A 12,973-nucleotide genomic window follows, 5' to 3' on the forward strand; every position below is an offset into this window, starting at 1 on the left:
TTTCGATAGTTAACGAGACAATATGTGCGTGTAATAATTTGGATTAGCGAGTTTGGTTTAAATGTTCCATGCGTTTATGTGCCATTCTGTTCCAACTACCTATTACTAGCAGCAATTATTTTGAAGCACCCAAAATTTGTTTGGCAACGATGTAGCACACGAACAACATAATATTCGCCCATTTTTGCAGTCCGGGTCAAAAATTCATCCATCGTTTCATGTACCGAATATTGATACACATATGTTTGATCGTACGTTAATCCTTTTTGCAATGGTAATCAGATAATCTCTCGTTCGTTCGTTGGTAAATATTACAATTTCCGATTGTTGTGAGCTGATACGCTCTTGTGCTGTTGATATTTTGATGCGGAATTGCATATCAAAAATAAAGTATTGTAACTTAATCTTTCAGTTAAAATGAACCTTCCTGAAATATCGGTTGATTTATTTATCTCATCTATACAGTGAACCAAAACAAAGTGCAATGTGTGCCAAGCTTATTTCATTACTAGAAGAGGAATATTTTCACCTGATATCTGCTTACATAGATGTTATGCGTTACTATGTTTTAATTGCCGCAAGGTTCTACTGTATCGATTTTGTTGGCTATTTTCGGCAAATTTGAGACTAAGAGAAACGAAAGCAATGAAATTGAAAGACGGATAGGTATTCTAGAGCGAATCAGTTATAAACTTAGAACGGAAAACTAGAACTAGGCGGGCTCATATGGGCATGATCGGAAAGAAATGTGCAGAATTTTTTGCCTTCTGCAAAGTAGGAGTTGGGCGTTTCACCCAAGTCTACCGCATGGTCTATGGTAGAACATAACTCATCATCATGTTTTACCGCCGGCGTCGGGTGAAATGAAAGTATTTAACTAAAAAAATATGACACACGTGATAATCGTATGCTTTTTTCTTATAAAAAAGTAAAAAGATAAAATCAATCAAAACTTGAAAAAATACCTACTATTATGGATATGAACTCATCAAAATGGTTTTTTTTTTCAGATAAATATTAATGTATAATCCCGTGGTATTCCTAGTAAATATTTCATGCACATCGGGCCTGTCAGGCCCGGCTTGCCTTTTTGTGCATGTAAAAAATTCAAACATTGCTGCGCATCACTCCATAGATGAAAATTTCACAATTCTTTATTTTTGTTGTAGATTTCAAAGCTACTTATCAAAATTTCCATGCCCAAGCTTATACTGCATACCCATTTTTTTGTAACTTAAAAATGTAACGTGCCGGGCCTCTGAGACCCGCGTGCCTTTTTGAGGGTTAATCATGATCAGGAAGTTGAGAAATTTTCAAAAGAAATTCAAAACATTCATGGGAGGGGTTTGAGCTCCCAACCCCCCCCCCTCGCGCACGGGCCTGTCTCGCTCATTTGTATTTCAAATCACAAGTTCATTGAAACGACAGAACTGTAGCTACACGGGCCTTTGAGACGCCTTGTCTTTTTGAGGGTTAAATGCTCTTTGATTTTATGACATTGTAAGGCAACACTTATCCGCTGGTTGATGCCAATCGAACTGACATTTCTTTGTACTAAGCAAACTATTTCGTTAAGTATTTTTTGACCAACTAAAGAACTAACATACTGGGCATATAGTGTGCGTAAAGAATACACATGGTCTTGTCTAAGAGGAATAATGACTTTTGAATTATGTATTAGGCTTGAGAAATAGCAAAATTGACCAATTACCGAGAAGAATCCAAAACCAGTTACAAATTAGCGGCAGTCATATCAGCACGAAGAACAAATGTTTTATTGCAATATTTATTGGTTTACTTTTATTTGGGGTAATACATGGATTTTATTTTTGTCTTGTTTACCATATTTCTTCATGAGTATAAAACGTATTATAGTTTGATTATTGACGCTAAAGGTGACAAGTTTTGCCTTTCTCATACAGAAAGGATATGCAATCACTCTGAAAACCGTCAACCTAAACCCTGCCCGGAGGGCCGAGTATCTCAGTTCGTCGAGATCGGAAAAGTCTGTATGTGTGTGTATGTATTTGCGTATGTGTCAAAAAATGACATTTATTTTTCTCAGAGATGGCAAAACCGATTTGCCCCAACTTAGTCTCAAATGAAAGGAATTTTTTACCGACCGGAATTCTGGTTCTGGAATTACGGGTTTATGAGTGTGGCCACACAGAAATTTCCCACATAAACTATAGGAAAAATTAAAAATAGAATTTATATTGTTGATACCAAATGTATTAAAGGTGCATGAAACGTCGAGATTTGATGCAAACTCTCTCTCTCTCAACCCCATCATCTTTAAACCACCATTATATCACAAAGCATACCAAATTAAGCTGGGGAGTGGCAAATGAGTTAGCAAGAAGATAACATTGGACTAATGCTGATTAGGCCAATTAAATAAGATATTTTTTTTATTTCAAGTGTTTCACCGTCGACACGTAGCTCATCAAGTGTACTAAGAATGTAATAGACATTTGCACAATTATGTTGAACATAACCAGCCACCGAGCCATAGTTTAGAGAAATGAGAAATGCACAATTGCACCACTAGGTGGATTAAAGCAGGTTTTTCCGTTCTTATTGTCTCCAATCTTGTTCTAGTAATTAGCGTAAAAACCGCGTACAAGCCATCGGTTATGTATTCAAAATACAAAGTTAGTCGTTTCAGGCATTTCTGTAGTGCTTATGTTATACCGTTTGAAATACGCCTCAGATAGTATAACAACGCTCTCGAATAATCATAACATAAGAATCAATCGTTAGAAACCAACACGTAATTGTCATTTTATTTCTTATAATAATACCAAAGTTCATACGCAATAATGTTCGTATTACGAAATCTTCAATTACATAGGTATTTCGACCAGTGGTGCAAATTTTCATTTTCAAATGCCAACTTTCAGCTCAATCAAACCCAACCATGATTCAAATTCAAAGCCTCCCTTAATCATTCACTTTCAAGTTGGTGGGATTTTCATAACCAAACCGTACGTTTTCATTTCAAATTGATGCTTTTTCATTCACCGACCAAAGTTGACATCTGCTCTGTAGGGGCCAGTTTACGTTAAATAATGACATATTTTGCGTTTTCAAGCTTACATAAACAGTAGGAAGTATGTTCAGAGTAGTTTTGCTTGAAACGCCTAGTCAATATCCCAGTACAGAGATATTCACAGGGTCAATGAAATCGAAAATGAATGGAAAATGATTGAGCAGCTCGGCTGTTTGAATGAATGATGCAAACGAAAAACTGTGAATTGAACATAGTAGGGCATGATTTGAGATTTGTTCTTCCTTCAAGTTCAAAACAACCAGGTGAACATTTCCAGCTCTGATTTCGACAAATGTCTTGTGATACTAAAAGTAATCGCTTTTCATTATATTGAATTGTTTTGGGAATGTCGTGTTCCGCCGGGGTGGAGAAGAAAAAAATAATAAAATCTTTCACCTGCCGTTTGATTCAATTAAACATAACCAACACTCTCGACTGTCGGCCGGCCGGCTGAAGTTGCTGTTTTTTACAAACCGAGCATTTCAAAATTAATTCTAAATCAATAAACACATAATAACACTTATGAGAGTTGCATAGATCGTACCACTTATCAAGGTGAATCCAGATTTGTGTAACTCTTTACCCCATTTTACTAACAAAAACTACTTTCCGGGCAAACGAGGAGATGCAGCGGTATACACGGTCTCCATAACAACGTTTGTTGCACTAAGATTCCTTTCCTTCCCCGATGACTGTAAGGACGTAGCCGGCGCTGCTATTGGCATTCCATAGTATAGAACTCTCAAAACGTGCACATTAAGCCCTCCCAGGCCCCATTCGTTGATTCTCTGTGCAAAATTGTTTGTTCTGGTCAATCACGGAGTAGCAACTACGAATTGTATGGCCAACATGCTCATGCTTATTAATTTTTAACACGGTTCATACTTAAAGAGTGGCATATAATGAGTCTTTTTTATGATTCGTTTATTTAGCGTGGTATTTAGCGTGGTTCAGAGCTTAAAAAAGTTGACATCGCTGTATGAACTTGAAAGAAAACAAAATTCAATTCATGTCCGCAGCGATGAATGAAATTTTTGGTTCGTTTCCATCGTTATTCGTTCTCCCGACGCAGCGCTTTCAGGTACGGACATGTTCGGTTTCAGAAGCAAAGTGAATTATATTTCTACGCTAGCTCTGAGAGGGATTATTGATCAAAAGTGCACCAAATATAGATTACGCAGTTCACTTATGCTGGAAAATGTAGAAAATGCTAACTACTGCCTTCAAACTATCGACATAATAACAAATGAATGCTTTGGTTGGTGAATGAATTTATATTTCCTCTGCACTCAAGCATTCGATTCTGCATGAAATTTCAGTCAGTTGGAAAGTGAATGAATGAGGGAGGCGTTGAATCTGAATGTCGGTTTCGGTAAATGCAAGCAGAAATAGGTAACTGATTTTGATATTTCGTAACACTGGCGTGGTTCATTGCAACGACTAAACGGAGTCGCAAGTCCTTCATACATTTACAATATATAAATAAAAAATAAAAATGAATGAAAACAAATGTTAATGAGTATCCGTCGGATCTCGAGCACACAACTTTCGATTGGGCATCTTTCGCTATAGGAAAACATTTGCAGAATCGCCTACTGCATGACTAATAATGCTGGCTCATAAAATGCGGCATTTTTCGTGAAAAATAGCAATTTTTATTTATAATTAATGTAAAAACCACCTTAATTGAAAAAATCATTTCGAAAACTCTGTATGCATAATTTGCAATAAATCGGTTAAGTAGTTTTTAAATGGCAATTAACATTGCAAATCGAGGTTTTTCCAGAGACGTTCTACAAAAAACTTCGCCACCGAGTCGATATCTTTGCATAGAAAAATTACTGAATGTTATTGAAATGATACGGTACAATGTACATACAAAAGTTTTGATCAATTCGCTTTACTCAAACTTTTAATAAAAAATCGCAAAGAAAGTGTTTTTTCACGCTGAAACCCTTAACCATCCCCCCCCTTAATAGTAGTTCCAATATTACTGGGGTTTATAGTCCAGTATGGGAATATGTCTTTCGTCTTGAATCCTCACCTCAAGAACACGGCGTACCCGGAAAGAAGCTTTTTCTTGTATCAAGAGTAACGGATCCTACTTCTCTGAATTGCGACATATATTTTTCAATTGGCTCACGAGGAGTACGTGGTGATAGGTCATGCAGCTTTACTTCCATATAGTCATTTTCCATATACATGAGAATCTTAATTACAACGCTGTCACTTTCAGCCATATGTTTTAGGGTTTTTCGCAAAACGAATTTTTTCTGTTTGGTATAATCTGTGAAAAGATATCATTACTACGTTGCATAGGCTATACTACTGAAGATAGCCGACTTTTATAAGTCTACGCTCCCTTTTCACCTTCAGGAAATACTCTCACGAAGATTCTGTCGTTTAGAAACAACGTGCAATTCAAAGACCGCGGTGTCGTGTCGGAGCAGCACTTGATAACTTGACTCATAATGGCAAGAATAAATACTATATGTTCTTTGTACTGGAAACAATGCACAGTACATCAAAAAGGTACTAGTTGTCGTTCACTATGCATTTTGTATCAGTTAGCAGGGTCCAATCTGACGAAACCGATCAGAATAAGATGGGTAGACCAATCCTCTTTGAACATGATTTGACGAAAAATTTAATGCTGTACTTAACACAAGACGAGAATGTAGTTAACAAACAAACTGACTCTATTACATTTAAAACGGCATACAACTATATTATTCAAAAATTGAGATCTAAAAGTGACAGTAGAAATTAAACACAGAGATATTGCTAGTGTAACGAGGATTGAAGATTGTAAGTTAGATTTTAAGTTGTGAAAAATTGCTATTGACAAATATATGTTTTAGTGTCCGCAGAAGATGAGTGAAAGCCAGGAGTAGCTCGAAACGTCCGGGCGATCTGGCAATGCGTTTGTGTTTTTATTTCGCCGAAAAACGTCGATAATCATCAACCTAACAACCTAACCTCAAATAGCAAAATTTGGTCCAGAACACGGGTCCGCAGGTTATTCAACCACCTACTGACGAAATGCGATGGATATGACTAGATCGAAAATGAAATATTTGACTATATATGACTAGATCGAAAATGAAATATTTCAAGTAAAACCCTGAGTTCTATATCTACAGAACTCCTACTCACGGTAAGGTTCCTAGAAGATTCGAGTTTGTTTTCGTGAATAAGTTCACGAAAACAAAACGATTTGGCAAGAAATCTATTCCTGTGCCAAGAAAACCAGCGACGACGAGTATTGAGATACGATTACATCCAAAGGTCCGTAAAGATTAAGTCAGTTTGAAGGCCGTCAGACATGGCATCTGTCGTATAGGTCGTGAACGACAAAAGATTCGTAGATGTTGAACGTTTCGGCATAGGTGATTTCTAATAGCATAGACATCGTACAATGCTACAACGACAGTAAAGTCAGTTCATTCCTAAAGGGCTGAATCAGCCGCATTGTTACCACTTTCGTCCAATAGAGACATCTTGGGCGACAATGAAGCGAAATTAGTTATGGAATTTGTTTTGTCTCATCAGAATCCGACACGCTGGATGAAGCCCATTTTAAGCTGATGAGAACGAATGAAATCGACACATTTGATTTGGCTTAGTAGGCCAATGCAAGAAGAGCTATGTTTTATTTCTCCTTGGTGGAGAACAATTTTGGTAGAAAACCATTTTTTCTCCATTAAGGGGATGATCCTCTTATATAATTGTGGCAAAAAGTACCTAATGTTTGATAATTTTTTTGAAGCAGTAAAATTACTTAAACATGTGTGCTATTCTGCAAAATAAATATTAGGTTCATTCATCTATAAAATAAAAATTTTCGAGTGTAAGGTGTCAAAAATGGCGGCTTTCTCGGAACAAGATTTTTCAAATCTGCGGGCATTCTCGTTTTTGAACCACTAAACAATCAACTTCGGGTTTTGCCCGCCTAAAAGAAGACAACATTCTCGGGCGCTTTAAGCAACAAAATCGCAATATTTGGATCATTAACGATTTCCTACTGCCGGCCAAAGTGGAAAAATCATTCGAAAAAACGATACTTTATTTTCAAGTGGCCGCCATTTTGTTTCTACATCGAATTTTTTCATGTTTTTTAGGTTGGGGCGCCTCTACGGAATGAAATCTTCAAGATCGTTTTGGTTTGCTGCTTGTAGACGACGAATTGCGACTTGTATCGTGCCCGCAGATGAGGTCGGTTTTCAAAAAAACCTTTTACTGGAGCCGCCATTTTTGACACCTCACACTCGAAAATTTTTATTTTATAGATGAAACCTTAATAAACATTTTGCAGAATAGCACACATGTCTAAGCCATTTTACTTCTTAAAAAAAATTATCAAACATTAGGTACTTTTTGCACAATTATATAAGAGGACCCCCTTAAGGGAAAATTGTTTAAAACTATTTTTGTACGTGAAGAGCATGAAACCTATAGCATGGTTTACATGAAGACAGCAACTAAAATATTCTAACCAAAACATAACTCGTATTATTTACTACAATTCTTCTGAACATACCATTGAGGTAAATTTAACCATTATTTCACAAAAAATGTGTAGATCGTGGGTATCGAGGTATACACAGCCAAGCACTGCTAGACCCCATGCAAAACTGACTCAGACATCACTTCGTTAAAAGCTTAATAACTTCTTTTAACAAAGCCGGATTGTCTAGCAGTCTTCGACAAAGTTGTAAACAATTAAATTATCTTTCTTATTTTCATTTACAGTGATAATATGAAGAAAACAGTATGTTTTCTCCGTGTAAATCGTCGAAAAATCCCATAACTTCAAGCACCTTGGTCCGGTAGCTAGACTTGTCCGATTTGCTTCAAATTAAATGCAAGTACTCCTGATGTAACTAGGAATCAACTCAGGGGTGGGCCGATTGAGTTTTCAAACATTCATTATTTTTCTGGGTAGTCTACTCTTAACCCTTTAGTCAGCTCTCATGGTAAAGAGCGACAAGTCTGTCTTTGCAGGAAGACATGTTGGTAGCCTTGAGTGAGTCATAGTAATGCTGCCTTAGCTCGACTCCTGCCAGCAGAAGACAAAAGATTAGTCCATTAGATTTTTAGGCTCTTTCTAATGACCCTGCCACTTCTGTTTTTCGATCTATATATTTCCCATCCTTGCTCTCACTTGAGTACTATGGCTCTAAATTTTCATAACTTTCCCTACTCAATAATCTCTAGCTAATTGAATGTCGTTAAAAAGTCAATGAACATCGGTGCATCTAATAAAACTGACAAATCTGCAAAACTTACCTAGCAATTTGTTTGAAGTTGAACTTCCTTCTTGGTTTCTTGTTCTTCGAAGAATCGCGTCCTTTTTTCCAAATGTGCGTTTTAATGGCTGATTCCTTTTAAATAAACAAAATGAATTCACTTTCAATAAAACAATTTGTAGAAGCTCAGAATCAAATCATAAATTACGTGTGCCTAACGAGTTCGCGTACGTGAGCATAATTTTCTATCACATACATCTTGAGCTAAAAAATTCAAATTTGCCAGACACAGTTCCACTCACAACGAAACACCCATGCATCCAACTGTCTCCCTCGGTTTCACAGCGGATATGGTATACTACGAAACAAAAACCAGCAAAAAACGCATATCGCGTCCAGACCATCCACACGAAATAAAGGCAATCTCGCGAAGTCAGTAAGAAAAACAACTGTGCTTGGCCAAAATCAATAACGTCTGTCGAGTAGTAACGCACATAAAAATTAATCAGTTGTAACCAAAATAAAGAAAAACAGCAGAATAATCCTGTTGTCTCACCTGGTACTCGAACGACGGCCGCAGATAGTAGAGTGCCATTTCCTGATGGTACACCGGGGTCACGGATGATGACATTGGCGGAACGATCCAGACCCAGTCCGCCGGGCAGCCATTTCTGGAAATTGAACAGACGAAAGCGAGAACTCGATCAAAAATCATTTCCCGGTCGTTAGATACATTTCCAGCACCATACGACGACGGTACAATTGAAATTTAGGGTGATGGGATTGTTGGCAAATGTTCCCGGATTCGACCCGGGATAACCGTGTGCGGGAAACAAACCTCAGTTTAGTTTCGTTTTCGTGGTGCTTCATAAAACTCTCGCTTGCCGTATGGTGGTCGACGATGGTAATGTTGCGACTCTGGAACGAATGCAGGACTGCGATGTTGATCTCCACCAGTGCCTTGTCCTTCCACAGCGAGGTAGGATTTCGTGTGTCCAGGCCCATTTTCACCGCGATAGGCTGATTGGTGTTGACATGTTCGTCCCATGTGTTGTGTTGTGTGGATAATGGTTGCGAATTGCAGGCGGAAAAACACAGATTGGACAAAGGGAAAATAAGATATAATTGAGTTCACGTTTTGGGGATCAAACGTGCGGGTGTCCGGTTCTTGTGCAGTCGTGGTTTGAAATTGTTATTACTGTGAATGGCAATGGAAACGGCACAGAGATGGAATTTGGCAATTTGAATAAAAGTTGATGTGCAATTCAGTTCTTCAACTACGGAGGCTAACTAAATTTAAAAGATGTCACGGAAATATAAATTTTGTCTGAGTAAAACTGTTTATGCTTTCCTAAGAACTGGACTTTTAAATACTGTACTTACGTTCTAAATGTTTTCTGTAGCTGTGAGTGTATTTTATGAACATTACTGTACAACAGGAAACAACCATGAGGATGTTTCCCCTGGCCTAAATCCACTCAGATAACCGGAAAACCGATAACACGTTGTAATCCAGAGATTAGGTAAACGGGTCTCACCTCCAACAAATTCCTTCGATTCACATCGCACAAATCCCGGCAGCCAATCTCCGTCGACATGTACCAGCCGCTAAAAGCCGTAGCAGTAAATTGGATTCCACCGCAATCGAACAGCATTCCTGAAACGGCCGGCACAGCGTACCACCGAAGCTCCAGTTCTGCGAACCACTTGAACTGGGGATGGCTGAAGGGGACCTCCAGAATCAACTCCGGCGGTAGGTCAAAGTAGTCAGGATCGTGACCGTTGGCAGACAGAACAAGTGGCAGTATATCCCACTCGGTTCGCTTGCTCTTCCAGCCCAGTTTTATGCAGAACTGCCATCGTCGTCGTCATCATCATCAGGACCATCATCAGCATATTGGAGTCAGTCAGTCCAACGATGCAATAAAGTGAAATGAGAAGCAAATAGATATCGATAGTTTAATAATCGACGTCAACCCGGTTCGACCTCCGGACCCGGAAGGGGTCCGCCCGATAGTCGATACAGTAATAAATCGTCTATTTCATACATCGGTAAACTCGACATTGATGGGATCTCCAACAATTTTGCCATCTTGGCCCTTGTAGCCGGCGTACGAGATGAGCTGAGCGTTCCAAACGCGGTAGTCATGCTTGCCGTCGGTTCGTTGTGGGAAAATTGTTATTGCCGATCTGAAATAATTGAATGCAAGTTTTAGTTAGATGTGATATGAGTTCGTTTCTGAAACAACAGTTGCTTAGGTTTGAATAAAGCTAGGAAGATATGTTGTGCACATACACACAAATATAAACTAGGAAACACTGGTTAAGTTGTTAAAAGCTAATACAAAATTAGGTCAAAGATGACATAAAATAAAACAATGCAAGACAATGAGGTTTCTGTTTATCCAAACCATACTTGACATGTCACAAATTCATTGAGAGACGCCGTACAAGTAAACTATTTTATCAATCCCATCACACATTGCATTACGCTTTAGAAAAAAAACTCCCAATTTTTATTTTATACACAGAAGATTATTCAATAAGACAGCATGTCTTTTATACTCACTTCTATTGCTTTATCCAAAGCCCTACGTACAGCAAATGTACTGAAGATGTACAGAAACACATACACGCACACACATTCACAGCATTCATCTGTTCCAGTTCTATAATATGGATCCGTGTCTTCCAAGGAGCAATTCTTCTCTCACAGCAAGCATACATACATACATACATACAAACATACAAGCAGACAACATCAAGCCACTTTGCAAATCTCAGCCTCAGCCAGGTCAGGAACAAAGTGAACATTCTGCCATAATCCACCGCATTTCGTTGGGATGCTCCGGGCGGAAGAAGAAGCCAAACGGACACACGGTATCCAATCAAAGAAGTTTTTTTTGACTTATCCTAACCGATGAAATGTAGGACCAAGGAAGCTCAACTTGTTGCATTTTCTTTCCCTCCGTCTGGGTTATTCATGAAACGGATTACTTTCTTTACCATCGAAAGCTAAACATTTAATTCCCAAATCCAGTGGCGGCGCGAGGTGTTTTGCCGCTCGGGGCCAAAAATTAAATTTGCCGCCCCTTTAATAATGAATTTTCAAGAGTTCGATTGTTTCCCACATATTCATATGAAATAAATATGATAAAAGCATTAGAAAATGTTTGCATAAAAATAAACTTCTTCGCATTTTATTGTCAATATTTTGTTCTTAATAATCAATGCAAAGCCACCACTTGTTTATATATTATTAAATTTTAAAATCGTATATTTCTTACTTTCGCTTCATGCAAAAGATTTCCCCTTTTTGTCTGCATGATTATTGAAAAATTTAGTTTGGAAGCTGCATTGTATAAATATTTCCGGCTAATCGTTTCACATCACAAATGCATTTTGGTGATAATCTATTAAACGTACCTGAAAGTAATTTCTTATAACAGTGGTTTTCAACCTTTTTCGTTCAACGTACCCCTTTCCGAATATTGATCCCAACGATGTACCTCCTTCTGAAATTTTTTACTAACATTAACCTGTCAGAAAAAAAAAATGATTTTCCATTGAATAAAAACCATAATTTTACAATCAGAATCCTGTTCCTGAGCACTGTCAGTAAGTATTTCAATTTATGACGCACTGAAACGATGTATAAAGACAAACATCCGACGGGAACGTAAGGAGTTAAAAATTGTCCCGCATAATTTACCCCTACAATTGTCTAATTTACCTCTGGGGGTGAATTCACCCCAGGTTGAAAGCCACCGATTTAGACTGTATTCGACTACCTTTCCCATTTTTGATTCATAGCAAAAAAAAATCGTGTTTTTCGGGAACTTCAGCGCTAAAAACTTTTCTGCCTGGTCATTTTTAACCGATTTTCAATTTCTGTGTTCTGGAAAAAAGAGAAATGACCTTCCCAACGGTTTGTGTTATGTTCTTTTGTTTAAAATACTCTGATCATAACTTTAACTGGCGCCATTCTCCATTTTCTAGTGTGCTGCCACGTATTGAACGCAGAATTCTTTTCTCAAACAAACCGAGTACTCGATAGCCTGCTTCCTTCAACATCCATGCTTCATGGCCGTATAGAGCAACAGGGAGTATCAGTGATTTGAATAAATCATGTTTTGCGCGCATTCTTAGGCTATTGCTCATTAGCTGACTACGTAAACCATACTCGCAGCAGCAACATGACTTTTGCCTTCGTGACTAACATCGTTATCATATGTAACTAGTATTTGAAGATATGTATATGTATATATCCAGAATTTGTCGCTGGGTAAACATTTGGTCCGTCGTTAACTCGGAACCCGCTCTTAAATTCGCCGACAAAGCATTCAGCCAACGGGCGCAGTCTGCCCAACATAACACGATAAACTACCTTGTAGGCGGCATTGAGGATCGTTATGCCTCGGAAGTTATTAAGTTCGAGTTTACAGCCCTTCTAGAAGATTGGGCATATGAGGCCATTCAACCAATCCGAAGGCATTTTTTCTTCCACGCAGATCATCCCGATCACGCAGTGGATTGTTTCGCACAGCCTGTCACTCCTAACTTTTGAAAGTTCACCCGGGATTTTGCCCTTCCCAACGACCTTATCGTTTTTAAGCTTTCGCATAGCTTTCCGTCTAGAAATCACTGAACAAAAAGAAATTGCAGATTTATT

General features: G+C 38.2%; 1 protein-coding gene across 1 annotated transcript in view; it reads right to left on the minus strand.

Moving 5' to 3' along the window:
- Positions 1-12,973, minus strand: part of LOC131683240 (nitric oxide synthase) — a 251,568-nt gene that overhangs the window by 67,916 nt on the left and 170,679 nt on the right. Inside the window, exons 7-11 of the mRNA XM_058965073.1 lie at positions 10,350-10,491; positions 9,840-10,154; positions 9,140-9,321; positions 8,858-8,972; positions 8,342-8,436 (exon numbers count right to left, since the gene is read on the minus strand). Coding sequence (XP_058821056.1) covers positions 8,342-8,436; positions 8,858-8,972; positions 9,140-9,321; positions 9,840-10,154; positions 10,350-10,491 — 849 coding nt within the window. The remainder of the gene's footprint in view (positions 1-8,341; positions 8,437-8,857; positions 8,973-9,139; positions 9,322-9,839; positions 10,155-10,349; positions 10,492-12,973) is intronic.

Source organism: Topomyia yanbarensis, chromosome 2, assembly GCF_030247195.1.
Source record: "Topomyia yanbarensis strain Yona2022 chromosome 2, ASM3024719v1, whole genome shotgun sequence".
Lineage (NCBI taxonomy): Eukaryota > Metazoa > Arthropoda > Insecta > Diptera > Culicidae > Topomyia > Topomyia yanbarensis.